Below are 27861 nucleotides of genomic sequence, written 5' to 3'. Positions count from 1 at the left end.
CACTATTTATCATTTTATGATATAAACAGAAATGATCATGTTTGTTGTCTTCTTCTTATTCAATGTATTAATATTTGCTAACCCAACCCTTTGGTTTATGCAAACAATTAAAATTCACTTTAAAAAAGCAATTGATGGTACCTTATAACTGCCCTGAACCAATATTGTATGACTGTTTGTTGATATTATGAAGTAATCATTTGTATTCTTACAAGATACAACAACAAAAGTCGGCAATTTGTGCAAATAATAATGATATTATTCTAATTTGTGCACCAGGAAGAAAAAAGGTCCAGTCATAAAAGAACCTGCTCAGTGTGTTCTTAAAAACAAGCTGTCGGATGAATAGATACAATAGGTTGAATAGGCGACAGTGTGAAGTGGTACACACGGGTTGTTGAAATACAAGAAAACCATGGTTAAATAATCGATAGCTAGTATTCATGTAACCTAGTCTTGCGTGTCCTGTGTTTAAAAGAGATGTATTTGTTATGCAAATTAGGGTAACGTAAGTATCTCATGTCTATGATGACGTTAATAAATCTATGTCGGTGGTATCATGGAAAGATTTTATGTTTTAAAGATTACAAAGTTATTACGTTATAATTTATGTTTTTTTTTTCTTGATATATAGGCAAATACCTGAATAAATTATCACTTTTTACTATCACAGGTAATCAATATACGTTTTTTATATTAACTGAATCATCTTTTTTCATACATTACGATTTACTGTATTATATCTCTAAATTTACTCAAATATGAATATGAAAGAAATAAATGTTCATTTGATTGATTGATTGATTGATTGAATGGATTACTTATAGATGCGTTCTACAAGATTAAGATTTATAAATGAAATCTATTTACTTTCTGTTATCTAATTTTTTTGTTAATTTCACTAGGATATTCTTGTCAATGTCAATTCCTTTAGGGATACTGATATTCTCTGGGAACAGAACAAACAGAAAGTACAGAATACTGTATTCTTCTTTGTGATAATGATGGCGCTATTTATATTTTTCACTACATCTCATTTTGTATGCCTTTGATAAAGTTGGTCAAATAACCAATAAATAATGTACATACAGTGGCACCAGATTTCGAAAAATGCAAAATGTAGGACATTACCAATATCGAGAACTACTTCATTAGAAATTTTAATCAAAATTCTGGATCCGCCACTCTCCCTGGAGTATATATTCATGCTAAATAATACTGTACACTATTTATGAAACACGAAATATGTTACTCGAATTAAAATAATTTATAATGATGGACACATTTTTTCCATATAATGTTAAAAAGTATATAGACCTTATTTTCTTAATAGTTGATGCCAAAAAACCCCAAAACTTTTTGGTATTTAGACTGAGTACGTGAACTTACGAACATTGAGGGCGCAGTCTCATGAATATTTATTACCACCACGGTTAAAATATTTGACACAGCCTCTTCTTCAAAACTACATCATCGTCGCGTCGAAGGTCATAGAAAATAACACACATAAACTGTTGATAGAACGGTAAGCTTTAAATCTCTGATTCTCTGCATGTTTTCAATTTATAGCTATACAAAGCTTTAATTATATTGATAAAGTCGTTTGGTTCAATTTTATCTGGATTTTGTTTTGCTGATGCTGGTTGTAGTACGGCTACTGAGTGTGTTTGTGTTTGAATATATGACTACAGTACAGAGCAGCAGTAGGCGTGGGCCCATATTTGTTTTTTTTCCATCTCTTACTTTATACTACTAACTAGGTAGCTAGGGCTAGTTCTTTCTATGTATTTTGGTTGGGGTAGCATCCCTCCAACCTACTACGATAACACATAATGCACCTATTCCACCTGATTTTCATGGATCATTGATTTTAAATAGAATATTGACTAGGCCTCTAGCTAGCCTAGCTAGGCTATTCAATTGGTACAATCAAGCATGGAGCCTCCATGAAAGAAACAAACATATGAATCAAGTAACCAAAATTAAAAACAATTTATCGCTGTTTTTCACGGACCTGTGCCTGTGGGCCAAGTGATTTTTAATTAATTATCCAATCACAATAGTGTCAGATCTCAAACATTGAGCAATCTGCGTTCCACCAGTGGAACTGTAGTTCTTAGTAAATACATTTAGCCTGTCGAAAAACCCCCAGGAATTTAAACCTAAAACTAAATAACTTGGTGGTGGTCTCAAGCAAGGACAAAAAGGTCTTGACTAGGGACAAAAAAAAATGTCATTGGCGGACAAAAAAGTTTGTGTGGACAAAGATTGTCTTGGTAACAACAAAATATTCAGTAGTAACTATGGTATTCAATCAGCACCACCAATACATTCCAGATTATTAAATATTAAACTAAAAATATCATAGTTCAGTGTATACCACCATATGGTTAATAATGAAATCTGAGAAACTACAGTAAAGTACGTAAGCAGCTGTCAACAGTCTGAGACAGCTGCTGCTAAAGAAGTAGTTCCTACAAAGATATATAATAATATTAAGCAAGTACTCAAGTGTCTACGTCAACTCATGGTGGTTTATCCTTTCCTTTACCATTTCCTTTTGGGTTTGTGTATTGTTTAGAGTGATTGTTTATTGTTGTATAGTATAAAAACACTCTCATATCAAAACTATGTATATACTACTATATACTATAGTATAGTATAGCATGAGAGAGCCCACCAAATACAGAATACTATTACATTATAAAACACACTTACAGTTGAATGCAAGATGATTGGAAGATATCTGTACCAACATTATTTTATTCTTTCACAACCAACAGTGTATACACCAATTACAGAATGAGAGATATACATTTAAAAACACACATAAAAATAAGAAAAAGAAAAGCCTAAAAGTTAATCTAATCAGCCTATAGATTGGCAGAAGTATTTTACTAATTCATAGACAATATACCTACGCCCGTATTCTTAAACCGGACTTTAGTCGTAGTTCGAGCTAAAACTAAAAAAATGACGTCATTTTAATTCATAAAACGAACTTCAACTAAATCACCGACTAAATCAGGCCAACCTCGACTAAATCGAGACGGATTTTGATCGATTTTTTTAGTCCTGGAGGGGGCAGGCTAAATGGTCGACTAAATGGTTTTTAAACGATGTTTATAAAAAACGTAACAGTCATTGAGTTGTTATATTGGCCAGATATTGAAGAATGAAATATCTATATTCATATTAGCTTAATTAAATATACATTGGTATAAGTTATAATAATGAAAATCAACTTTATTTACAACTGTATACAAATTACATTATTTTCTTCGCGCAAGTCCGACTTGAGCTACGTCACGCCATAGCGACAATGGGAGATGCGGCAATTCACCACGCGATGGAATGTTTAGGGGGCCTAGCGCTTTCTTGTCACGCTATGAAGTGCGTGGTTCGTCGCAATCATAGTTTGTTGGGGGCCTAGAAAATATAAAAGTTACCGTACTGACATGGTTCCTAAATATATTTTGAAGATTTTATTTGTTGTTAATCAAATATACTTCACTGTACTGTTAAATTAATACTGATATTGTTCTAATAATTAACGATTAAAATTATTTTTCATGTATATAGTCCTGATGCGTAAAAAGTGTTGTAAGAAATGGAAAGTGATATCAATGCGCAAAATTTCGTCTGCTCCTCAAATACTCTCTTGTCATTGGCCAATGTATAGCCTTTGTTACCCAGACGTGTGCAATTCGACTAAAAGCTCGACTTCATTAAGTCGAACTGCAAACTTCGACTGCTTCGTTTTTTAATCGAATTTGAAGTAATAGCTCGAACTACGACTTTTTCAAGTCGAACTTCGAACTACGACTAAAGTCCGGTTTAAGAATACGGGCGTTAAACTTAGAAAAGATACAATAAAATATATCTAATTCAGGATTTTGACAAACACAGTTGTTATAAAAAAAAAAGCAATTCAATCGCCATCATATTTCTTTATTTTATAATGATTGAAATAAGGCCAGGATCAGTAGTTAAATGGCAATTAAATAAATGCAAACAATCTACATGGTCTGATCTGCAATGAATTTATTTTCAGCAATATATTAATTTAAAATTTTAACGTGAATACTGTATAATGTATCAAGGATAAATGTACATTATATTTATTACACAAATTTATTATTACAATTATTCTTCTAATTGTTAACTGTACCAACATCTGTACAAAGTATATTCTTATTATGAAAACTTTTTTTTAAAGATCTAATTTAAAGATGACGGCGGCAAAAGGTTTTAGTCTTTATAAAGACCTCGACAAATATAAAGATGTGGACATTGACGACTTGTTGGAAAACCTGACGGAAGAGGAGGTTGCGGAGTTAGAGTCTATGCTTGATCCAGATGTAAGTATGTATTGTTATGCAACTGGTGGACCTTCCTTAGAGTGTCTCAAATATACCATAAAAATGACCAGGTGTTTTTGTACATCATGATCATAATATAATAATAATATAGTAACAAAATCTTAGCAAAGACCAATTCCATTAAAAATAACTGTTAATTATTGTAGTTTTAATTTTATGCCAATGTTTGGGATTCGTCAATAACAACTCAAGCATTACCATTACATGTTATACTTCTACACTAAAAACATGTCTAACGTTATTAGACTTCCTGTATTTATTAGTTTTTTTTATATTGCATTGTAATAATGGACCATTTAGCTGTGATGATATAAAAAAAAGGGGAGGGTTTGTAAAGTATGATATATTATTGATTAGTGAATCATTCAACCTTGGGGTTCTGTAATATAGCAGTTAGTGTTGTTAATAACAAACAATAAAAAAATATTATTTAATTGGGTTGGTTTAATTTGTTTAAAGGCGTGGGTACACAAGCAGCAGACATTATAATTTTTTTTTAAACATAAGCAAACAGAAGTCTGGTGATGTAAAGGTTTTCTTATGCTAATGTCAAATGTGTATGAGATAATATTTGATCATACACTGTATGCGTAGGATTATAATTATCAAACTAAAGGAAAATTGTCACAGTTGGATGCTTTTTGGATAAATTAGATATTATTAAATTGTGTTTATTTAATTTGGGTAATAATGTGAAAACCAATACATATTTATAAATATTAACATTTTTGAGAATTCTTGCTCCATGTAAAACCACATTTTGTACAATACATTCAATTATGTTCGAGATAAGGAGAGAGAAACATCTCTTGAAATATATTCTGTACAGGTATTGGCTTGTTGTATATAAATGTATAAATTGAGCAGTCTATTAAATGAGAAATCATCCAATCTTTATGCATTGTATTTTAATCTGTCTACTTTGTCAGTCCTCAATCTGTTGAGTTTAAAGTGGAGCTACACTCAGACTTTCTCAGCTTATATTATGTTTAAGTATGTTTAATTGAAAGTGATTACATAAAAAAAACAGGGAAAATACGGAAATATTTTCCAAAAACTCATTTATAAAAAATCGGTCAGAAAATAGTGTTTTTTAACAAATTACAGTTTTTCAGTAACTTAGGGGTTATTAGTTTACAATACGTCGCGAAACGCGTTACACTTAGCAACTGACGCGTTTTAGTCGCTGGTCAACGCATTGTGGAAATGTCTCCCCTTTGGTAAATTATGTGTCGAAAAATGGGGAATAAATTTTATACACACAATTAATACGATTTGTTTAGGCCTAACTAATATTTCCGATAAGAATGTCAGTATAATTTACATGTAACCTCATGATTTTCACTGTACAACAACAGCATAATAATCTTATCAGATTGCTTTTAACTTTGAGCTAGAGCTAGGCCTAGCTAAGCCGTCTGCTCAGCCTAGCTAGCCTTGAATTTTTGTCTAGAGGCCTATGTATTCATAGACATGGTCGTTTCGCCCCATTTATCGTTCCTGGGTTTTCTCGCACATTAAGAATTGTGGAACACAAAATCCTATACAGAACAAGAGTAGTAAAGAATAGTAAAGCGATGTGCAAGCTTAGACCTGACTGAAAAGCAACTATTCAGGCACCCTATCATGGCCCATGGGTAGGCCAAGGTCGGGTGACAGCAAAACAAACTTCACTGCTGTCAGCCTAGCCTAGCTAGAGGCCAAGCCACTGAGCAGCATCGGTACATACCTACACTCTAGTAGTAGGCCTAGGCCTAGGCCTAGCTTTATTGAATATATAGCCACATCTTTCTCAAAAATAACAAAAATAGCAGATTGCCAGCTGCTGCAGTAGTGTGATTGTGAAAAATGTCACGTGATCGTACTCCCTAGCAAAATGAAAAACCCAATTGGACCCGAACGGGGGAAAGTGTCTATTTACGCAAAATTGCGCAATGTATACGTGATAAAAATACCAGAAATAGAAAGATCTGGAAAAATTACATGAATATACATTTTACATTTTTTTTTTGGTGAAGAAATGAATTTTTTAGGATTATTCAAATATACCCCCCTTTTGCATGTAAAAGAATAGGAAATTACAAGGTATCCCCCCAAAACGCAAAAAGGCGTGATTTTCAAGAAAATCGTACTCATTGAAAAAAATTTCAAAAAAATATGAAGTATAAGGGATGATATTTTTAAATACTAGTTGAAATGTATGAAAAATAGTAATTTTCTGGGTGGAGCTCCACTTTAATAAATTATTGATAATATTGTTAAACACTCTTTTATGTCAGAATGCACTACTACCAGCTTCGCAACGTATGAGGGATCAAACCGCAAAAGCTCCTACAGGGTCATTTGATAGACAAAAGCTACAAGACTTCTTAGAAGAACAAGCAAAGAATGAAAAAGATGTTGAAGACAGAGTTCCATACAAGGCAGGAGAGAAAAGGGGTTAGTATGAACTTTCCCTCCAATTAAGTTGGAACTAAGTTTTCTAATTAAGGACCACATTTTTGTTGCAGGATAACAACAATATAAGTGGACCCTTGAGTTAAAGACAAATAATAAGTGGGAACATTCACAATGTTGTTTCTGCAAACAATACAAAAAATTATGTACTAATTATTTTTAATTAGGTAAAGTATGGACACCAAAGTCGACCCCTGACCCTATTAAAAATGGCAATGCGAATGAGATAGAGGTTCATGGAGATGCTGAAATGGAGGATGCCCTCACAGGGGCTACAGAAGAAGACCTTGTGGAACTAGCAGGTAATGAACATGTTCATTTTTATAGTCACACATATTGTTTATTTATTCACAAACTTAACTTACTATTACTTACTTACTCACTATTTCAATACTTACATAAAAAACATCTCTATAATATATATTTTATTTTTGCTTATTGATGTAAAATACATTGAACAATCTATTTAATTTTAAATATACAACAGCATGTTAACATCATCTATTGTCCATGGGATTTTCTTACTTAAAACTCAATATTCAGTAAATTGTATAAATATATTGTAAATTATAACACCACGTACGATTACACAAGTGAGCATATTGTAACACCACGTACGATTACACAAGTGAGCATATTGTAACACCACGTACGATTACACAAGTGAGCATATTTTTATGGTCTAGTATCCTTTTTACTGTATATGAATTAATATACAAATTCAGTTTATATTTTTTAAATGAACTCTACCCTATTATACAATGAATCTATTATTACCTTACACAACCTTTTACAGAGAGTAATCCCATCATTGTCAGGCCAAAGCCTCTATTGTTCACTAGTATACCATTAGTATTGTTTACTAACATTATTGAGTATGTACTTTACAATTTGGTTCTTTGTAAGAAGGAAGCTCTGAAAGTAAATAAGTAAAACAGCATTTATAGTGATCAATTTAAAAGGCTTTCAGAAACACAAAATTTACCCCTCACAATTTCAAAAAGTTTATTTAAAATATGACATCAGGAGCTGATCCATGGGTTAACACTCTCCACTTTGACTGCTAAAATGAATTTGAAATACTGTATCTATTAATATGTTGATGCTCCCCCAGACATGGTTACTTTTATAGAAGACATTTCCACCATTAATAGTTCATTCAGCACTATCTGCAACTTTAAAATACACTATGTATTGTTCACTTTTGCTAATATTGTGATTTGTCAAAAGCGCTGTCTACACTATTAAACCATATGTACACGATGATGTCATATCACTACCATACTGTATTTGGGCACATCACACATTTGTCAAGCTAGTTTGATAATGTAGACAGAGCTAATTAATCTGTAGATGAAAACTGGTCATACTTCTAACTTTGACCTGAATGTTGCTTTCTTTCCAATTCAAGCAATTCAGATGAACAATTTTCTTAATTTCTCAGCAAAATCAACCCAAATATTGGCAACAAATTTGCTTCCTAACTTGCAATGAATAAGATCTAAGCAATAATGTTCCCATGGGGTTTTGGTTAGACAGAGGCCTGTGTTACTGTAATCTATCGTTTTTATCTATCATTCTTTTTTTTCTTGTTTCTTCTCTTGCGTCTTCAATCGAAGCCAAGCGAGATGAAGGTTGTTAATTGTTGTAATTTGTAAAACTTAATATTCATTTGTAGACAAGTTTTTTCTTTTAACATTTTTTTTATGATTTCAATCATTGTTTTAAATAATCTTATAGTTTTATTTTCCTTTCATTTAATATCAGTATTTTGATAGTCAATGTTTATATAGAATAAATGTGTATCATTATATTTATCTTCTGTATTTTATGATTTTTTCAATTTTAATTTCACCACAAACTTATATTCTTGCTTTATATCCCTTTTCACTATTACTTATTTATTCATATATGGTTCCTTCACAGTGCACCAAATTTAATGCTACAATAAATTATATATTATAAACTAAGTCTTCCAATGAGATAAGAATACATTTAATTATGTGTTGGGATAATAATATTTACTGTTCCCAAATGTATGTTTATAATGAAAGTAATTTCTGTTTTATGTTATAAATGTTGACTGGATTTCATACTGTAAAGTCTTTTATCTGAATGGTTCATGTACCCAAAAAATAAATATAATAAAATGAATTACTTGGTAAAATGCTGTAAAAGCAACAGAAGGGTACTTAATAAAATGATGCAATTTTGTCATCAATATATCAATTTGTTTTCAAATAAGACAGTCTGTTGCTATTTACAAAATGCATCACAAAATAATAAGTTTATTGTAAACTGTTGATAGTATCAATGCATTTAGCCAAGTAATAAAAGACTTTAAAGTATTGCTGTATATTATATAATAACTGCTTTTGGTGATAGTATAACAACATATTATGCTTTGAAGGTATCCTTGGGTTACACAGTATGCTAAATCAAGATCAATATTATGCTGCTAATGTTCACACTGAAACAGAATTGAATGAGAACTTAAGAGAGCTGGTAGCAAGCAGTCATTGTTTGCAAGACGAGGGCGCCAAGTTTAGTGGTATGTTGTACGGGTTCACTATTTATAGAGGGCAGCACACTCATATATTACACACTTTGTATGTTTACCAATCACAAGCAACAGATGATCCATTGTATTGTGATTGGTCAAATTATACATGACACGTTTACGTCCTTGTGTTGTGTCCACGCTTAAACATATTCTTACAGCCCTTAGTTATAATATCATACAAGACTAAGAGAATAACACAATTGGGGTTATTACAGGGAGCTACCACAACAGATTTTACAGAAACAAACCACAACGCGGTGACAGTCGTTGACCTTTTATGGTCAGTTTTATCAGCTATTCTCCCTTAACTATCTGTATATATTCTCCTTTATTTATTTAATCATAAACCACACACCAACAGTTTGACATTGTATACACTCTAGAATGGTGACAATTCAAAAGTTCACTACACTTCAAAAACCCCTTCTTTGCTCGTGTTAGTTCAGGATTTGAAAAATCTACATCTGCTGAGGATAATATTAAATTTCATTGTCTTCTTGGGTAAAGTTATTGGAGTTTGCACTTTTATATATCAGATTAGATATCTAGCACAATCATTCAGAACCAGTTCAGGTTTACATCCATTCAAATAATAAATTTCACTTTATTATTAGAAACTACTTATCAATATAGCAACCATTCATCAGTTGCTAGGATACAACAATTCATCTTAAACTCAACAATTTTTGAGTCAGTATTAAAGTGTTGATAAACTGGTCTCATTACTAAATTGTTATACAGTATTTTCATCCATTTTATTTATGTTTTAGGAATCTCAAAAGGATTTCTTCCAAAAGCACTGAATATTGAACCAGAAAACAACTTAGATGTCGACCAGGCAATAAAAGACATCCAAGATGATAACCCAGATGTTACTAAAATTAACATGAATAACATTAAGGTATGTCAAATAAATGCATAATTTAACATAAAAATTCAAGTAAAATATGTAAAATAATATTTTGGGCAAAGTATCTTGTAGAACATGAATCAATCTACAGGTAAATTTGCTATGATACATCATTATAATCTATTCTATGGTGCCCTACCAAGAACACAGTGCATTATAATCTATTCTATGGTGCCCTACCAAGAACACAGTGCATTATAATCTATTCTATGGTGCCCTACCAAGAACAGTGCATTATAATCTATTCTATGGTGCCCTACCAAGAACAGAGTGCATTATAATCTATTCTATGGTGCCCTACCAAGAACACAGTGCATTATAATCTATTCTATGGTGCCCTACCAAGAACAGTGCATTATAATCTATTCTATGGTGCCCTACCAAGAACAGTGCATTATAATCTATTCTATGGTGCCCTACCAAGAACAGTGCATTATAATCTATTCTATGGTGCCCTACCAAGAACAGTGCATTATAATCTATTCTATGGTGCCCTACCAAGAACACAGTGCATTATAATCTATTCTATGGTGCCCTACCAAGAACACAGTGCATTATAATCTATTCTATGGTGCCCTACCAAGAACAGTGCATTATAATCTATTCTATGGTGCCCTACCAAGAACAGAGTGCATTATAATCTATTCTATGGTGCCCTACCAAGAACAGTGCATTATAATCTATTCTATGGTGCCCTACCAAGAACAGAGTGCATTATAATCTATTCTATGGTGCCCTACCAAGAACAGTGCATTATAATCTATTCTATGGTGCCCTACCAAGAACAGTGCATTATAATCTATTCTATGGTGCCCTACCAAGAACAGTGCATTATAATCTATTCTATGGTGCCCTACCAAGAACACAGTGCATTATAATCTATTCTATGGTGCCCTACCAAGAACAGTGCATTATAATCTATTCTATGGTGCCCTACCAAGAACAGTGCATTATAATCTATTCTATGGTGCCCTACCAAGAACACAGTGCATTATAATCTATTCTATGGTGCCCTACCAAGAACAGTGCATTATAATCTATTCTATGGTGCCCTACCAAGAACACAGTGCATTATAATCTATTCTATGGTGCCCTACCAAGAACAGTGCATTATAATCTATTCTATGGTGCCCTACCAAGAACAGAGTGCATTATAATCTATTCTATGGTGCCCTACCAAGAACAGTGCATTATAATCTATTCTATGGTGCCCTACCAAGAACAGAGTGCATTATAATCTATTCTATGGTGCCCTACCAAGAACACAGTGCCTAACAATATTTAAACTATTTTTGATTTAAAAAAAGTCTTAAGATTACGTTTAAATATTTGTTACATAGGTTTAGCAGAGCTATTTTTGACATTGCATAGGGAATCTTTCCCTTCATTTACTGTTACATTTCAATACAGCCTGACTAAGGCTGTCTTCCAGCTCTGTACAGTACAGTTATTGAACTGCTGATCATCACATTCTACATATTTATAATGATTGTGTGATCCAAAACAAATAATGTAATTAGAGACACGTAAACATTATTTATTTTGTTTTTCAGAACATCCCAATTCCAACACTAATATCATTAGCTGAGGCTCTTAAGACTAACACTCATCTAGAGACACTGAGTATGGCCAGCACACGCCTTAATGATACAGTTGCAAAGGTAAACTTTATTTCTATTCTTAATAGGTTCCTGGGTTCAAATCCTGTCAGATGTTGGCATTTTTTCTCATGACAAAAAATAACACCACTTCTAAAGACATGTGTAGAGCATCTTGTGTATGTTTGTCCTGTGATCAGGATTGCCATTTTGAAGGATATGGTGCTGCTTCTTCTCGATTTGCCTAAATTTAAGAAAAAAAAACAGTTTGATTGGAAAGCAAATTTTTTTTGGCTACTTCTAAATTTATAAGTTGTTTATTTTGACAGGCAATTGCAGAATCACTAGTTGAAAATAAAACGCTATTGAGTCTAAACATGGAATCAAACTTCATCACCGGAACAGGAATGCTAGCTATTATGAAGGCATTGTCAACAAATGAAACTCTCTCTGAACTCAGGGTAGCCAATCAGGTAAGTGCTTAAAATACCACAAATAGAGTAGATTGTGTAAGGTTGGACTAACCTGGTAAGTGCTAAAATACCACAAATAGAGTAGATTGTGTAAGGTTGGACTAACCTGGTAAGAGCTAAAATACCACAAATAGAGTAGATTGTGTAAGATTGAACTAACCTGGTAAGAGCTAAAATACCCAGGCCTCGAATTTTACCGCGGCCACCGCGGCCAGTGCCGTCGGTGCCCTCCCAGTTGGCCTCAATGCCCTCGAAAATAAATAGCACCCACGGCCACTACTGGCCTGCCCTTTTTTTTGCGTTGGCCGCGAGTGCCCTTTCCGAGTTTTACCACAATAAAAACCACTGAATTAGATAGAAAATAATGTCAAGAAGATTTGTTTACACGACTCGGACGAGACGCAAAACAATCGCCTGTCTTTGTTGCAAGGGGATTTCCCTAAACGCATTTAATAATACACACAAACAGTAAAAAAAACATCGAACATTGCAATAGGGTAACCAAAACAATATCATCCCGGCCGCCGTGCGTGGTAAATCATGGTATAGATAGTACATTAAAATACAGGGGTGTAAACTTTTAATAATCAAGCTAAAAACGTTCCTCGATCGGAGGTTACTGAAAGTATTAAAGTCGCACAATAATCGAGCTAGCCGCCTTCGATAAAAAAAATTACATGCACTCCTAGCTAGCCTAGCCTATCCTCTCCCGCCGCCGATCCGGTCGAACACACGCAATTCAATGCATTGGGAAAACAATTCTATTTGACGCACACGCACCCTCTGATAAGAAATTTCACACACTACTCTAGACTACTCACAACGTCGTGTGTGAGAGTACGCGCGAAGGATCGGATCGTTGGAAAAACAATTCCTTTTGACGTACACGCACCCTCTGAGAAGAAAATACCATGTGCGTTCCTGCATGGTGTAGTCCATTATACGTGTAGCACCAAAGTTAAACCTGCACCTCAACCCGAAGATCGTTGGAAGTATATCATATTTATATTTTATCGCACCCACCTCAATCCAGCAGACAGATCATCGAAAAATCGTACACTAAATTACCAAACGCGTTTTTACCGAATTCAAGGAAATGGTATAGTCCAGAATACACGTGCCGAAGGCTAAACAGAGAGAGAGAAAGGGGTCGGTGTCCGTCCGTGTTTTGAATTCTTATACATATGGGTTATACAGTACTAACAAAAAAGCTTCAGAAATCGAAACTCGGAAAATAACTATAATTTATATTCTACTACATAATGTCATTGGCTTGATTTTTACCGTGGTTAACACTCTGTGTATGAATAGTTGTAGGTAAGGCCTACAAACAAATTGTTTTTGTATCATGTTTTCTCCGTCGGCTGCTAGCTAAGTAAGGCTGAGTAGCTTGCTGTTATAAGGGTTTTTATACCTGTTCCGGGCCTTACTTGGTTGGCTTCACATGCCTTTTTATCGCATTATTTGAAACTAAACGAAACATTCAACACAGGACGGTAAACTATAAACGCTGAACATCGTACCTATTTATTATTTATATGGATCGTAAATACACGTAGTATTTATATGAAATACAAAAAGATGTATTGTAGACAGTCCTACTACTACTCCGCGATCTGATGAATAGGGGGAAATCTCCAAAACATTTTGCGGGTAGAATTTTTTTTTTTTTTTTGAAAAAAATTCCACCGGAAACAAGCTATTTTTAAATTTTGGCCTAGTTATTAAAATATTTTTTGATTTTGGCCTTGGTGCCCCTTTGATTTAAAACAAATGGCCTTGGTGCCCTCCCATTTGGCCTTGGTGCCCCTAAAATCAATGAAAACCGGAGGCCAAATGGCCTTGCCCCTAAAATCCCCAAATTCGAGGCCTGAATACCACAAATAGAGTAGATTGTGTAAGGTTGGACTAACCTGGTAAGTGCTAAAATACCACAAATAGAGTAGATTGTGTAAGGTTGGACTAACCTGGTAAGAGCTAAAATACCACAAATAGAGTAGATTGTGTAAGATTGAACTAACCTGGTAAGGGCTAAAATACCACAAATAGAGTAGATTGTGTAAGATTGGACTAACAGTCTCTCATTATTATTAATGTATAAATATTTATTATATTCAGCGATCAGCGCTAGGGATTAAGGTTGAATTGTATATTGCTGAAGTCTTATCTAAGAACACAAGTATTGTCAAGTTTGGTTTGGCTTTTGATCATGCTGGACCACGTGCAAAGGCGAACGATTATCTGATGAGAAATAATGAAATTGGTAAGTACCTTCTCTTTTTCTTTAGCCATAATGTTCAATTGAATATTGTTACTGTTATACCTCATTTCTTTATACTTTACTAAGTGACTTCTTCAGTACTCTCACAGGCCAAGTACAAAACAATTAAAAAATACGAAAATAGAAACACCAGCTTCTTTCTCAATTACAAGCATTCTAGACTATTTGGCTTAATATTTGTAGAAAGAAAGACATTTTGGCACACATGGTGTGTCATACATACTGCATGCAGAAGTTGGAATCTAGTTATGAAAAAAAATTAAAATGCTGACACCCGTAATGGAATACAGTCAACTCTCCCAATACCGGACACCCTTGGGCTTACCAAATATGTCTGGTTTTCCAGAAAATCTGCTATTCTGAATGTGTTTTTAGTGATAACAAAAAATTTAGGATCACAAGAAGTCTAGTTTTTGAAGAGGGTCTGGTATTGGGAGAGTCTACTGTTCTACCAATGTAAAAGGATACAATAGCTAGACATTTTAAGCGTGTGTATACTTATCCATCTGGGTAGGGTAGATTGATATTATAGTTCATGTTGGTACCCTCCATTTAAAGTTACCTTTGACCTTTTGTTAATGTAATAAATTTGTTTCTTTAATTTTCAGTTCGCAAGAAGAGAATAAGTAATGGAGTGGAGAATTAATATCCTTGACGACGATTCCAAAATCCTATTGTAAAGTAATTTTAAGTTTGATGAGAATGTTACACTAGTATTAGCCAAAAAATATACAATAGAATGGCTAAATTTTACAAATATTTATTACTATAAATCATTTTAAATATAAAAATATATTAGCACTTAATCACGTTGATTCATAAGAACAATTTCGGAATAATAGATGCAATAGGTAATAGTAAAACAAATTAAATATTGTAAATAATTTGCCATTTTAAAAAAAATAGTGAAATGTATATTGTTGTGATATTTTCCATTATAGAATTATGTAGCATAGTTTGAGAAACGCAAATCAATTCATCATCAATGATTTCTCAAAATTTTGAATTGCATCAAAGTTTGAACAGCCGTGATGTTTTTAACTTGTAGATAGACAATAGTTTTTGTAGAAAACGCAAGGACAGTTTTCAGTAATGAGAATGACACCTTAGTACCTAAACATGAGTTTTTGCAGCGGTGCTTATAGTGGTTTATTTAAGGCATTCTATATCATTTTGTATTACACTTTTCATACTTGTAAGAACGTTTACTTTTGGTGCCTAGGTGTTTTCTTTATTTTTGTAATATGATTTTGTAATTAATTTTTAATGCCTTGTAAGAAATGATAAATAGCTAACATATTACATTATCGGAATTTGAACGACACTAATATATGTTTAGAATTGAATGCATCTTTTAAAAGAAAAGAAAACACAATAGAGTCATTCCTATCTAATGAAAGGAATAACATGAAGCAACCTATGCAGATAAATTCACTGCTTTAACTGTATAACATTTGACTTCTCAGGATTTTTTTTAATTATTCTAACTGGTAACGATAGGTAGGCCTACAGGTATTGCAAAAACTGCCACTTGTGGAACCAGGGTGTTAGCAATCACATTCAAATAAGTTACCTTTGTACTCAGTAAGTTTACATTATACACTGTGGTAGGTTCTAAAAATGCAGCCTTGGCTCTTATCTTTACTTAAGAAAGTGGTTTCACAATGGTTGACTACTAATTTAAAATCAAATAATTGTAAAAAGATGGCTTCATTTTGATTCCTTGTACAGTAATTAACTATTAATTAACAGCCAATTTCAATTATGTAAATTCTAATTAAAATACATTTTGAAAACGATTATGCAGCTTGTATATGTATTATGTTGGTAATTTTCGCAATTAAAAAAATAGTAATATTCATTTGAAAAGTGAAAGTTATAAAAGTATGCGGCCATACTAGTCTAAACCAATTGGAAAAAGTGATATTAATTGAAGACTATGACTAAATGAATAAAATTTAACATTTTTCTATAATTATTTCAATTTGTGTTCTCACGACCAAAGAGATACGGCAAGCAAAATAATGTCCTCATTTATTTTGGGTTTAGTTTTATGCAATTAAGACGGTGTGCTACAGCTATTTTATTGTTATGTAAGTAGTGTATGGTCTGAAATGTATAACAATGTATTCGATCTTGATAAAAATGCATTTTATCTTGATAACAATGTATTTTATCTTGATAACAATGTATTTTATCTTGATAACAATGTATTCGATCTTGATAACAATGTATTTTATCTTGATAACAATGTATTTTATCTTGATAACAATTTATTAGATCTTGATAACAATGCATTTTATCTTGATAAAAATGTATTTGATCTTGATAACAATGCATTTTATCTTGATAACAATGTATTAGATCTTGATAAACAATGCCTGCATTATTAAATTGTCTTCATTCAATAGTTTCTCAGGTTTTTACAATTGACTCTGTTCTTTAATGAATATTCAATTCAATTCAATAGTGAATTAAGAATTGCTATTCTTAATTCAACTGCTTTTGGTACGCCTAAATATGGGAACACTTGTTCTTTGTCCTCAATACCACCCGGACCAGTTAAGGCGGTATAGATTAATTTATTATGGTTATATTATATATAATACCTATGATACAATCTATGTAAATTGATATTTGTCATTCTTTGTACCGTATACAAATCAAACAACGAAAAATAAATAGTAACGGTATTGGAAGGCGTGTATCTCAATAATACTATTAATCTTATACAGGCCTGTAAGAAGAGTGACTCGTAACCCGTAACAGGTTTAGTATACGGTATTGGAAGGCGTGTATCGCAATAATACTATTAATCTTATACAGGCCTGTAAGAAGAGTGACTCGTAACCCGTAACAGGTTTAGTATACGGTATTGGAAGGCGTGTATCGCAATAATACTATTAATCTTATACAGACCTGTAAGAAGAGTGACTCGCAACCCGTAACAGGTTTAGTATACGGTATTGGAAGGCGTGTATCGCAATAATACTATTAATCTTATACAGGCCTGTAAGAAGAGGGACTCGCAACCCATAACAGGTTTAGTATACGGTATTGGAAGGCGTGTATCTCAATAATACTATTAATCTTATACAGGCCTGTAAGAAGAGGGACTCGCAACCCGTAACAGGTTTAGTATACGGTATTGGAAGGCGTGTATCTCAATAATACTATTAATCTTATACAGGCCTGTAAGAAGAGGGACTCGCAACCCGTAACAGGTTTAGTATACGGTATTGGAAGGCGTGTATCGCAATAATACTATTAATCTTATACAGGCCTGTAAGAAGAGGGACTCGCAACCCGTAACAGGTTTAGTATACGGTATTGGAAGGCGTGTATCGCAATAATACTATTAATCTTATACAGGCCTGTAAGAAGAGGGACTCGCAACCTGTAACAGGTTTAGTATACGGTATTGGAAGGCGTGTATCGCAATAATACTATTAATCTTATACAGGCCTGTAAGAAGAGGGACTCGCAACCCATAACAGGTTTAGTATACGGTATTGGAAGGCGTGTATCGCAATAATACTATTAATCTTATACAGACCTGTAAGAAGAGGGACTCGCAACCCGTAACAGGTTTAGTATACGGTATTGGAAGGCGTGTATCTCAATAATACTATTAATCTTATACAGACCTGTAAGAAGAGGGACTCGCAACCCATAACAGGTTTAGTATACGGTATTGGAAGGCATGTATCTCAATAATACTATTAATCTTATACAGGCCTGTAAGAAGAGGGACTCGTAACCCGTAACAGGTTTAGTCTGCGGTATTGGAAGGCGTGTATCGCAATAATACTATTAATCTTATACAGGCCTGTAAGAAGAGTGACTCGCAACCCGTAACAGGTTTAGTATACGGTATTGGAAGGCATGTATCTCAATAGTACTATTAATCTTATACAGGCCTGTAAGAAGAGTGACTCGCAACTCGTAACAGGTTTAGTCGAAAAGTAAAAGGTAAACACAGGGAGGGAAGAGTGAACTGGTAAATAATGGTATTTATTATTATAAGCGATATACTGTAGTAATATAGAATTTCACCATGGAAACTTGTATTGTTCTACGTGAAAAGATTAGAATTTAAACAATAGACTTCATCACCTCATGCATTACCATCATTGATTACATTGCCAATATAATATAATAACGAATTATTTACCCGTCAACAAATTGCTGTTGTATTGACCTGATCGTGAACAGTATTCATACATTTGGCAAACATGTACGGAGGATATGGTAAGTATACTTACTCATATTGTTATAACAAGGAGGATAAATGGGACTACACTAAAACACTGCTCTGATTTAGTTTGTGCACTGCTTATTCTAATTTCTAATGCTTTTGCATTATGTGAATCCATGACCAATATGGAGTTTTCGTTGATCTTTCCATAATACCATCAATAGCATCAAGGATTCGGGTTCCCGGGCATTTGAACATTTTGTCGATTAAATTCATAAAGTGATGATGAAAATCTTTTTTTTTTTTATCTAGCTCCAACAGGAATGGATCCGTTTCTAGATGATCATCCTAAATACAATACCTTTATTTATGAGGCAGTAAAAAACATACAGGATAATAACCCGGATGCTGTGGAAATCAACTTGAATAACCGTAAGGTATTGACAAAACACCATAACACATTTTTAAACAAAAACTCGAGTCATTGTATCTTCAATATGGGCTAAAATATTAGATAACACGCCCTCTGTCTGCATTTTATCAAAGTATTCTTTCTCAGCTCTTTTTTATTCTCTTATTTATTTTTATTCTTTTGGTTTTCACTGTTCATTGTATAGGTTTTCTAGATTTTCTTAAGCTCTGTCTACACTATCAAACTATTTTGTCACATAAAGTTTGATAGTGCAGACGGAGCTTTAGTTTACATTCATGTGTGTTGACTCTTCTTCAGTGGTTATATATTGTACCTTACTTATTTATGCATTTTTAAACAGAAAATCCCAATATGTGAACTAGCAGAAGGATTGAAGACAAACACTCATCTGTTGAAATTAAGCATGGCTTGCACAAACATCAACGATACAGATGCAAAGGTGAGCCGCATTTTAAGATATTTGGCAAATTTTAATTTAGAGTTCTACGGTTTGTGGCCTACCAAAAAACCAAAATAGTAGCATATTGCTGGAATTTAATGGGCATACAAGTTCATACATACATCATGGAAGAGTGAAATTAGTATTATTAATGTCACTCTTCCCTGCCTACATATGGTATGTGAGCTAAAAAGTAAGGACCTAGATATTGTTTATTTTTCACTTGATTAAATAAATTAATGGATGGATGGATTATTTGAATTGTCATTGGTGAACTCGCTGCGTTGCGCCTACGTCCTTGAGTTGCGTCTCTATTCGGAAGCAAGCTTAGGAAACGAGATTACTATTTTTTAAGAAAGTATAAATAATTATTAGAAAGTTTATTAAAATTATAAACTCTTTCAAAGGCGATTGCAGATGGACTGAAAGGAAACAAATCGCTAACCAGTCTAAACTTGGAGTCTAACTTCATCACCGGTACAGGAATGACATCCATCATGGAAGCTTTGTTATTAAACGACACATTGACAGAACTAAGAGTTTCCAATCAGGTAAGTCATGAGACCGCCAGGAAGGGTTAGGTATCGACAGGTGTCCTGGTTGTTTTGCATAAATCCCCTACGCAAAAGTAGTCCTACATGCTCATTTTCTAAAAAAATAAAAACATTAGTAATGGTATTTTTTAATATATTGTTTTTTCAGAGATCAAAGCTTGGGACACATGCAGAAATGTATATTGCAGAAGTATTATCAAAGAATACGAGTATCGTAAAACTTGGTTTAACTTTTGACCACACTGGACCACGCGGTAAAGCTGACGCTTGTCTCATGAAGAATAATGATATCGGTAAAAAATTATAAATATATTCATACAACCATGACGCCATATCATTCGATTATTTCGATCGGTCATGGTTCATTTATCCATGACATCCCACAATTCACGATCAATCCAGTGGGATCCTTTTGATCTTATCATGGATTAAGGAATCTATTCCTTAATCCATGGTCCACCCATTTACTGATACAGTAAACACGCCATATACTGGCATCACAATATCAATGGTTATCGCTGTGTTCCGTTTTCAATATTATATAGTTTTAACTTTAGCTTCTTAAATTATAATTGCTTTTAAAAACAATTATTATTTATAGGCTTATAATGCACTATAAAGAACATTCAGCTTTGTAATTTTATGTACATTTGATCATAGGATAAAAATAATTCAAGATTGTATGGGGTACTACTATTTTATTTTTATTTAACGTTAATTATTACTTTTTTTCTGTCATTTTGTTCCAGCCCGCAAGAAAAGATTGAGCAATAAAGCCAAATGAAAAGAAAAAGAATACCCTTTGGTTTCACGGAGCTTAATAGCATTTTACATTCTCATTTAGAATAGTAGTTTGGTAATGGGAGTTATACCGTATATAGTCATATTATATCCTTTATCTAGGTTTAAATTTTAGATTACGTTATTCTAAGTTAAATACGCCGAAAAATTGTAATACAGTGTAGGTAAACATAAAGTTTAATAGAGACAATATTGTTGCCACGTGATATATTTAAGAGAAGGTCAAATATATTGACATTGTAAATGTCTGTAAAACACGAAAAACAAAACATTGTAGTCACTTAAAACATTCACATTCAGTTAGGCTGACCTGGAAGGTAGCATCAATTAAACCTGTTGAGATAGTAACTGTTATAATTTCATTTGTACGCTTTGATTATGGCTTTATATATTTTAATCATTGTATTGTTCAGTATTGCTTCTAATGGTAAGTTTTAATTGTTTAATTAATTAAAGGTCGGTTCCCATTTAGACGCAACGCAACGACGTCGTAGCACGAGTTTCCCTGCAAGTTGATCAATCACAAGCGACAGTTAAGATGACAACGTGTCGTGATTGGTCAAAGTACTTGCGCGCTTACGTCTTTGCATTGTGTCCAGTGGGAAGCAAGCTTAATGTGCATTTTGTGATAGATGTATTACGACGTTTTTTTTGTAGTCATGATAATGTATGATTCTGACGATGATGAAAAAATTACGAATTTAACAATTAAAATGTTGATGTCAGTGAAAAACGACGATGAAGATAAGAATTAATTTAACAATATAAATGTTTAAAAAGTAAAAAAAGAAAATGACGGTGTGTTGAAGAAATGAATGTAACTAAAATTAAAATAAATTGCAGGAGTTGATTGTTATCCAGTCGAACAAAGAAGTATTAAAGGAGGAGAAATGGACAATGAATTTCAGTTCTTTGTAGCCTCTCATGTAACCGCACCAGAAACACACAACCAAGATACAACCACACACAACCAACATACAACCACACACATCCAAGATGCAACCACACATAACCAAGATACAACTACACACAGCCAAGATACAACCACACATAACCAAGATGCAACCACACACAACCAAGATGCAACCAAACACAACGAAGCTGCAACTACACACAACGAAGATGCTACTACACATAACCAAGATGCAACCCCACACAACGAATATCCAACCACACACAACCAAGATGCAACCACACACAACCAAGATGCAACCGCTCATAACCAAGACGCAACTACACACAACCAAGATGCAACCACACACAACCAAGATGCAACACTGGATTTTGACGAAGATTCAACAGAATTGCATACAAAATATCAGTTTTTTGTCGCTTCTCATTTAACGGAACCAAATGATGGTAGGGAAGCAAGTAAACTATTTTCGACGACATCGGAAGCCATCAGCCAAGACTCAACCATGTTCTATGATGGCAATACCTTAAACGGACGCTTGTCTTTCGATGATTTGACCACCACGGATGTTTCACCATCCAATGTAAGTCCAAGTAAATCAACAAAGGGTCCCATTGATCATCATTCATCAACACAAAATACAGACGACATTACAGTGACAGATGACGTCCCCAGAGGCACAGTAACTAATTACCTCATCAGTGAAGACGCAGTAACTGGTAACATCAACAGAGAAACTGTAAATAGTGACTTTGTCACTGGAGGTACATCTAGATTGTTCGAAATAATTAAAACAGTGACGTCAGATTCTATCCGAAATGAAGAAACTGCATCATCCACATCCTCTGATAACCTCGATGCCAAAAGCAGCACAATTGAATACAACATCTCTCCTACCACTCCAGTCAATGTCATGACAGATATTGCCCTTTCCACTACACCAACTGTTGACAGCATGCCATCAAGTGTACCAACTCAACGTACAATGTTATCACGTACCTGTGAGTTCCGTTCTACTTCGGACATTGACAGAGGAGATACCGCCATTTTCGATTATTTTCTAACATTAGAAGAAATAATCAAATGTAAATGTGAACGATGTCTAAATGGAGCAACTTGTATAGTTGAAGATGATGATGTCAGTTGTGAATGTCTTGTATGTTATGACGGAGATACTTGTGAAAATGGTAAGTTTACTTTGTAGGCAATTAAGTGACCCTGACCGTCATAATTTTAACAACCATATTTACATAACCATAAGTACTATATTCCATATTCAATGGCCATTGATACGTAGTGTGCGTACACAATTTAATAACGATCATCGTTTGAACGCGCGCGTCAAATTTATGATGTTACTGACAGATGATTGCAATTGAGAATAAACATGGAGTCATTATTCTTCAGAGGTAAACCTTTAGTTAAATCTGCATTTTTCTCTAAAAGTAAATTTTTATATTTAAAAAAAAATTCTTTACAGCCTATGAAGCTTGTGTGCCTGGATTGTGTCAAAATGGCGGCGTTTGTCAAAGTGTGCAGAACAATTGTGAAGCGTACACCTGTCTTTGTGTGTTTCCATTTTATGGAGTTCATTGTGAATTTGGTAGGTTATGCGCATGCCCTTATCACAAATGTGCATAGTGACGCGTTACAGCTGATAATTGTACGAGTTTAAGTATAATTACACCAACTGACTTAATAAAACAATATTATTCTTCACACCACCACCAGGTATATAAATACATGGTAGCTTATTACAGCTTATGTACTTATTATAATTACTTAAAGTACTACGTTAAGATGTAAATGATGTATTATTTTACAGACAAGAGGGATATACTTCGTCGCTATGGTTACTACCTTACGGAAGACAACACCAAGCAAGACCATGAGTAGTACTTAAGTAGGTTGTTTTACGTCAGATGTTTTTTAGTGATACTATTTAAAAAGAACTTTGCATATAGTTTGTAGAAGTATGTTAAGGTGTGTCTGTTATTAGAAAAATTGTTGTATAACATATTAATATACTTTATTTCCTTACTTTAAAAAAAATGCTAGATAGGTCTAGCTTGTAGTATATCATTTCATTTGATCAATGGTTGTAAATAATTGATTAATTAATAAATATGAAAAAGAATGTGTTTTTTCTTACAAATTCTCAACTCATGATAGTTTACTGCTACCATAGTTTTAAACAAAGTACAAACTTATATGTGTATGTATCATTACACAATCTCTCTTTACCTAAACATATTATTTCTTTATTTCCACAAAAAATTTGATAATACAATAAAAGGTTAGCCAAAAATAATATTCTTATCTATTCGAAAAGCATATACTTAAGAAAATATTTTTTTTTACAATGGCCAGAAATTATTGAACTTAAAAGTTCCTTCTTTCAAAAAAGCCTATCATAGTTGGTCAGATCGTTTGCGGAAACTAATTTCTTCATGGTCGGAGTATTATACACTTCCCTGTTTTCTCGGAGGTATATCTGGGTTTTATCGGAGTAAATACACGTCACTGGTATAACTTTTATATAATTCGGCAGCTTAAATCCGATATGCAATCCAGTACTGTCTGCAACGTAGCTTTAAAAAATATAGTGCGTGTAAACACAGCTTTAAAAATCTAGTGCGTTTAAACACAGCTTTAACAATCTAGTGCGTGTGAACAGAGCTTTAAAAATCTCTGTTCTCATAATGAGTTTAATGATGAAGCTCATTCAGAAGGAGTGCGGAGCAGCATAAGGAGTACTTGTACATGTACGTATAATATTAAGAGGCTTTTGATGAAGAGACGCAATAATGTTGCGTAGGGCCTACACTCTTTGTTTACATAATCTGGACAGTGGCTGCGTCGAAATCTTGATACAAACCTTATACTGTATTCCCAAACCACTTGTAGATTATACGATTACTTGAGCAATTAACATCGTTTTTATTTTGAACTTGGCATAGAAGATGTAACATGAATTGTTTTAGACCATATGTTGTGGTTTTGCACTTATGAAATGCATAGTTCCGTATACATGGTATATAACGGCAGCAACTGTTACAAGTTCATTATTTTCGTGATCTGCATGTCATCATGAAGTCTTTCTTGTCCGCCGCAATTTTCTTGACGATCGTTGTAGTTATCAACGCTACAGGTACGACCGTAACTTTATCTTAAAATTGTGATATTTATTATTTTTATAACTACTTTTAATTTGAAAACAACATTTAGCTGGCAGCAATTAAAACATTTATCAAATAAACTAGGTAGTATTCTATTTAATAAATTACTGATTTCTAGTATTTCACGAAACAAAAGGATTTAATATAAATTATCTCATAGGCCTATAACAATGTAGCATTTTATTTGTTCATACTAGCCATTTTATTTCAAGATTTCATGTTCTTTTTAGATTAGGCCTACTAACGTATCATTTTTTCTTATTTACAGCGTATTATAATCCATGTAAAACAGGGAGTCATAAATGTAATAGAGATAACACTCAAAGATGTGTGTCACTGCCTAAAGGACGGTACAAGTGTGAATGCATCAGTTGTTATTCTGGAACCTTCTGCAATCAATGTGAGAATAAAGTTTGTCTTTATTTATAGTCAGCACAACAGGTTTTAACTGTAGCACAGTATTGGTTTAATATCCATATTGCTATATTTAGTATTCTACTAAATCTAAAGCTTGGTTCACACTGGGACGTAACGCAACGACGTAATCGCAACTTAGGCAATTTAACCAATCACAAGCAGCGATCCGAACTGTTGGGCGACTCGCTTGCGTTTCGTTCTAGTGGGAACCAAAGCTTTAATATGATGTTTGTAACGACTAGAGTTAAATTGTTGGGTGCCATAGATAAGCTGAGAACTGAGAAATTAAAAAATTATCTGTAATAATGATTATGTTTATTATGTTTTTTGATTATTTTAAAGACACAAGTTTCTAGATTTTTTTTCTTTTTCATTTTCCCTTCCAGTTAAAGTATAGTTATGACACGCCATTTGTGCCTAGAACTTAGACTACAGCGTTGCCTTAAGAGACGTGTGTATAGAAACAATGTTACCAAAAGCTAGAGTAAAACTTATTATTAGAATTGTGGATTCATCCTAAAAGAATGTAAATATTACCGTACTTTACAATTACAGTTAATGATCCATGTAAGAAAGACACGTGTCAAAACCAGGGAACATGTTCGTCCAATCGCAAAACATGTACAACCACCTGTAGTTGCAGAACATGCTACTCCGGACAGTTTTGCCAAACAGGTGAGGCCAGTAGATTAATGTTTTAACTCTGCGTCAATACTGGACATTATATTCCCAGTTATTATAGCAAAATCCAGTAAGGGGTGTATTTATGTTATTCCTAAACCACTATGCAATTAATATTTCGTTTAATTCGCAAATGTGTTTTATAAAATAGAAAAAAACCCATGTGATTCAAGGAATTGCCAAAATGGTGGTAAATGCATTGCTGATTTAAACTCATGTACCTCAAAATGTGACTGTCCCAGATGTTACATGGGAAATAACTGTCAAACTGGTAAGTTAATCGACTTCTTTAAATTAATACCTTTTGTGGAACTTAGCCACCAAAGAAAAATACTTGAGGTAGGTTTGTAAATAAACCAACACCTACAAGAAACAGATCGTATCGTACTACGTGACTTTAACCACACACAAAAAGCAAACATTAGGCCTATTGTATTTATTTATTTGTTTCTTTTGAAGCCAAAAATCCATGTGCCAATATCAACTGTCAAAATGGTGGAAACTGTGTATCAGATCTTAACTCATGCACTGGTACATGTAAATGCCCTACATGCTACATGGGCAACCGTTGTCAAACACGTAAGTTAATTTAATATCGTACATTTCGTGAGTGACGGAGCCAACCAAAATGACACGAGTGTAAAATGACATTATTGAGCATTATTTATCAAGTATACACGTGCGCGTCAAATTTATAGAGCCATTTTGAGTGGAGTTGTATTTTGGTGGTTACTGATCCGCGTTCAAATCCTATAAATAGAATAGAAATTTACCTTAGTGTAAATGCGGTGAACTACTGTAGGTAAAAATAAAATAAAATAGCAAACGTGAACTATAAGACGCCGAAAAACAACTTCCAAAGAATTGTAATAAGATTTTGTGTAGAAAATATTTGTGATGTTTGTCTTGTTAAACTTATCACCTTTAAGGACATTGAATGAAATCTGAATCTATCTTAAATTTTACAGCAAAAAATCCATGTGCCAATATTAACTGTCAAAATGGTGGCACATGCGTACCAGATCTGAATACGTGTACAGCAACATGCAAATGTCGACAGTGTTACATGGGCAACCGTTGTCAAACCGGTAAGAAACATTTACTAAACTAATTGTTAACTAAATGTAGATAATAATTGCTTTTATAAAAAGTGTTGCAATGGTTGCCATGCCGGTAAGATTTATACTTTGTGATTTCTTTCTTTATTCATCCAAAAATAAAAAGAAATACATAAATATAACATTATACTATATAATATTATATAAAACATTTAAATAATTGGATAAAAAGGAAGAAGAGAAAGGCAACTTAATGCCTTTCTGTGCATTCATTTTATTACCGCGATTTTTTTTTTAACTACAGCAAAGAATCCATGCGCCAACATTAACTGTCAAAATGGTGGAAACTGTGTATCAAATCTTAACACGTGCACTGGTACATGTGATTGTCCTACGTGTTATATGGGCAACCGTTGTCAAACTGGTAAGTATAGCATAAGTGTAAAATCACATTAGCATTAAAAACTTGTTTCTTACTAGGACGCAACGCAAGGACGCAACGCAAGGACGCAACGCGAGGACGT

General features: G+C 33.5%; 3 protein-coding genes across 4 annotated transcripts; all 3 read left to right on the top strand.

Annotated features, from left to right (window-relative positions):
* Window positions 1-1455: 1455 nt before the first annotated feature.
* Window positions 1456-17118, top strand: LOC140039968 (tropomodulin-3-like). Of its 2 annotated transcripts, XM_072085557.1 has the most exons (11): window positions 1456-1525; window positions 4220-4361; window positions 6662-6821; window positions 7007-7141; window positions 8459-8473; window positions 9250-9390; window positions 10173-10303; window positions 11866-11973; window positions 12240-12383; window positions 14502-14646; window positions 15273-17118. In XM_072085557.1, exons 2-11 carry the CDS (start codon window positions 4233-4235, stop codon window positions 15308-15310), a joined length of 1146 nt encoding a protein of 381 aa, XP_071941658.1. In that variant the 5' UTR covers window positions 1456-1525; window positions 4220-4232; the 3' UTR covers window positions 15311-17118. The 2 variants fall into 2 exon arrangements, with proteins under 2 accessions (XP_071941658.1, XP_071941659.1); XM_072085558.1 differs by lacking the exon at window positions 8459-8473.
* A 1724-nt stretch (window positions 17119-18842) lies between these two features.
* On the top strand, window positions 18843-22252 carry LOC140039481 (tropomodulin-2-like). Its single transcript, XM_072085085.1, has 6 exons — window positions 18843-18915; window positions 19175-19299; window positions 19636-19734; window positions 20142-20285; window positions 20437-20581; window positions 21038-22252. Exons 1-6 carry the CDS (start codon window positions 18900-18902, stop codon window positions 21070-21072), a joined length of 564 nt encoding a protein of 187 aa, XP_071941186.1. The 5' UTR covers window positions 18843-18899; the 3' UTR covers window positions 21073-22252.
* A 719-nt stretch (window positions 22253-22971) lies between these two features.
* LOC140039480 (uncharacterized) lies at window positions 22972-23971 on the top strand. Its single transcript, XM_072085084.1, has 3 exons — window positions 22972-23189; window positions 23483-23605; window positions 23828-23971. The coding sequence occupies exons 1-3, from the start codon at window positions 22988-22990 to the stop codon at window positions 23896-23898; spliced, it is 396 nt and encodes a 131-aa protein (XP_071941185.1). The 5' UTR covers window positions 22972-22987; the 3' UTR covers window positions 23899-23971.
* The last annotated feature ends 3890 nt before the right edge of the window (window positions 23972-27861 follow it).

The sequence above is a fragment of the Antedon mediterranea genome, chromosome 2, assembly GCF_964355755.1.
Source record: "Antedon mediterranea chromosome 2, ecAntMedi1.1, whole genome shotgun sequence".
NCBI lineage: Eukaryota > Metazoa > Echinodermata > Crinoidea > Comatulida > Antedonidae > Antedon > Antedon mediterranea.
Note: the sequence above shows the minus strand (reverse complement) of the source record. Positions and strands in the feature narration are given on the sequence as shown.

What these genes read in the sequence shown, in the direction of transcription:
- LOC140039481 (XM_072085085.1), top strand. An exon ending in AACTAAGAGTTTCCAATCAG is followed by an intron (nt 20,286 to 20,436) that starts GTAAGTCATGAG and finishes TTGTTTTTTCAG; the next exon opens with AGATCAAAGCTTGGGACACA. An exon ending in CATGAAGAATAATGATATCG is followed by an intron (nt 20,582 to 21,037) that starts GTAAAAAATTAT and finishes ATTTTGTTCCAG; the next exon opens with CCCGCAAGAAAAGATTGAGC.
- LOC140039480 (XM_072085084.1), top strand. Translation starts at nt 22,988, where the DNA reads ATGTTATCACGTACCTGTGAGTTCCGTTCTACTTCGGACATTGACAGA. An exon ending in CGGAGATACTTGTGAAAATG is followed by an intron (nt 23,190 to 23,482) that starts GTAAGTTTACTT and finishes AATTCTTTACAG; the next exon opens with CCTATGAAGCTTGTGTGCCT. An exon ending in TGGAGTTCATTGTGAATTTG is followed by an intron (nt 23,606 to 23,827) that starts GTAGGTTATGCG and finishes ATTATTTTACAG; the next exon opens with ACAAGAGGGATATACTTCGT.
- LOC140039968 (XM_072085557.1), top strand. Translation starts at nt 4,233, where the DNA reads ATGACGGCGGCAAAAGGTTTTAGTCTTTATAAAGACCTCGACAAATAT. An exon ending in CGAGGGCGCCAAGTTTAGTG is followed by an intron (nt 9,391 to 10,172) that starts GTATGTTGTACG and finishes TTTATGTTTTAG; the next exon opens with GAATCTCAAAAGGATTTCTT. An exon ending in GATGAGAAATAATGAAATTG is followed by an intron (nt 14,647 to 15,272) that starts GTAAGTACCTTC and finishes TTTAATTTTCAG; the next exon opens with TTCGCAAGAAGAGAATAAGT.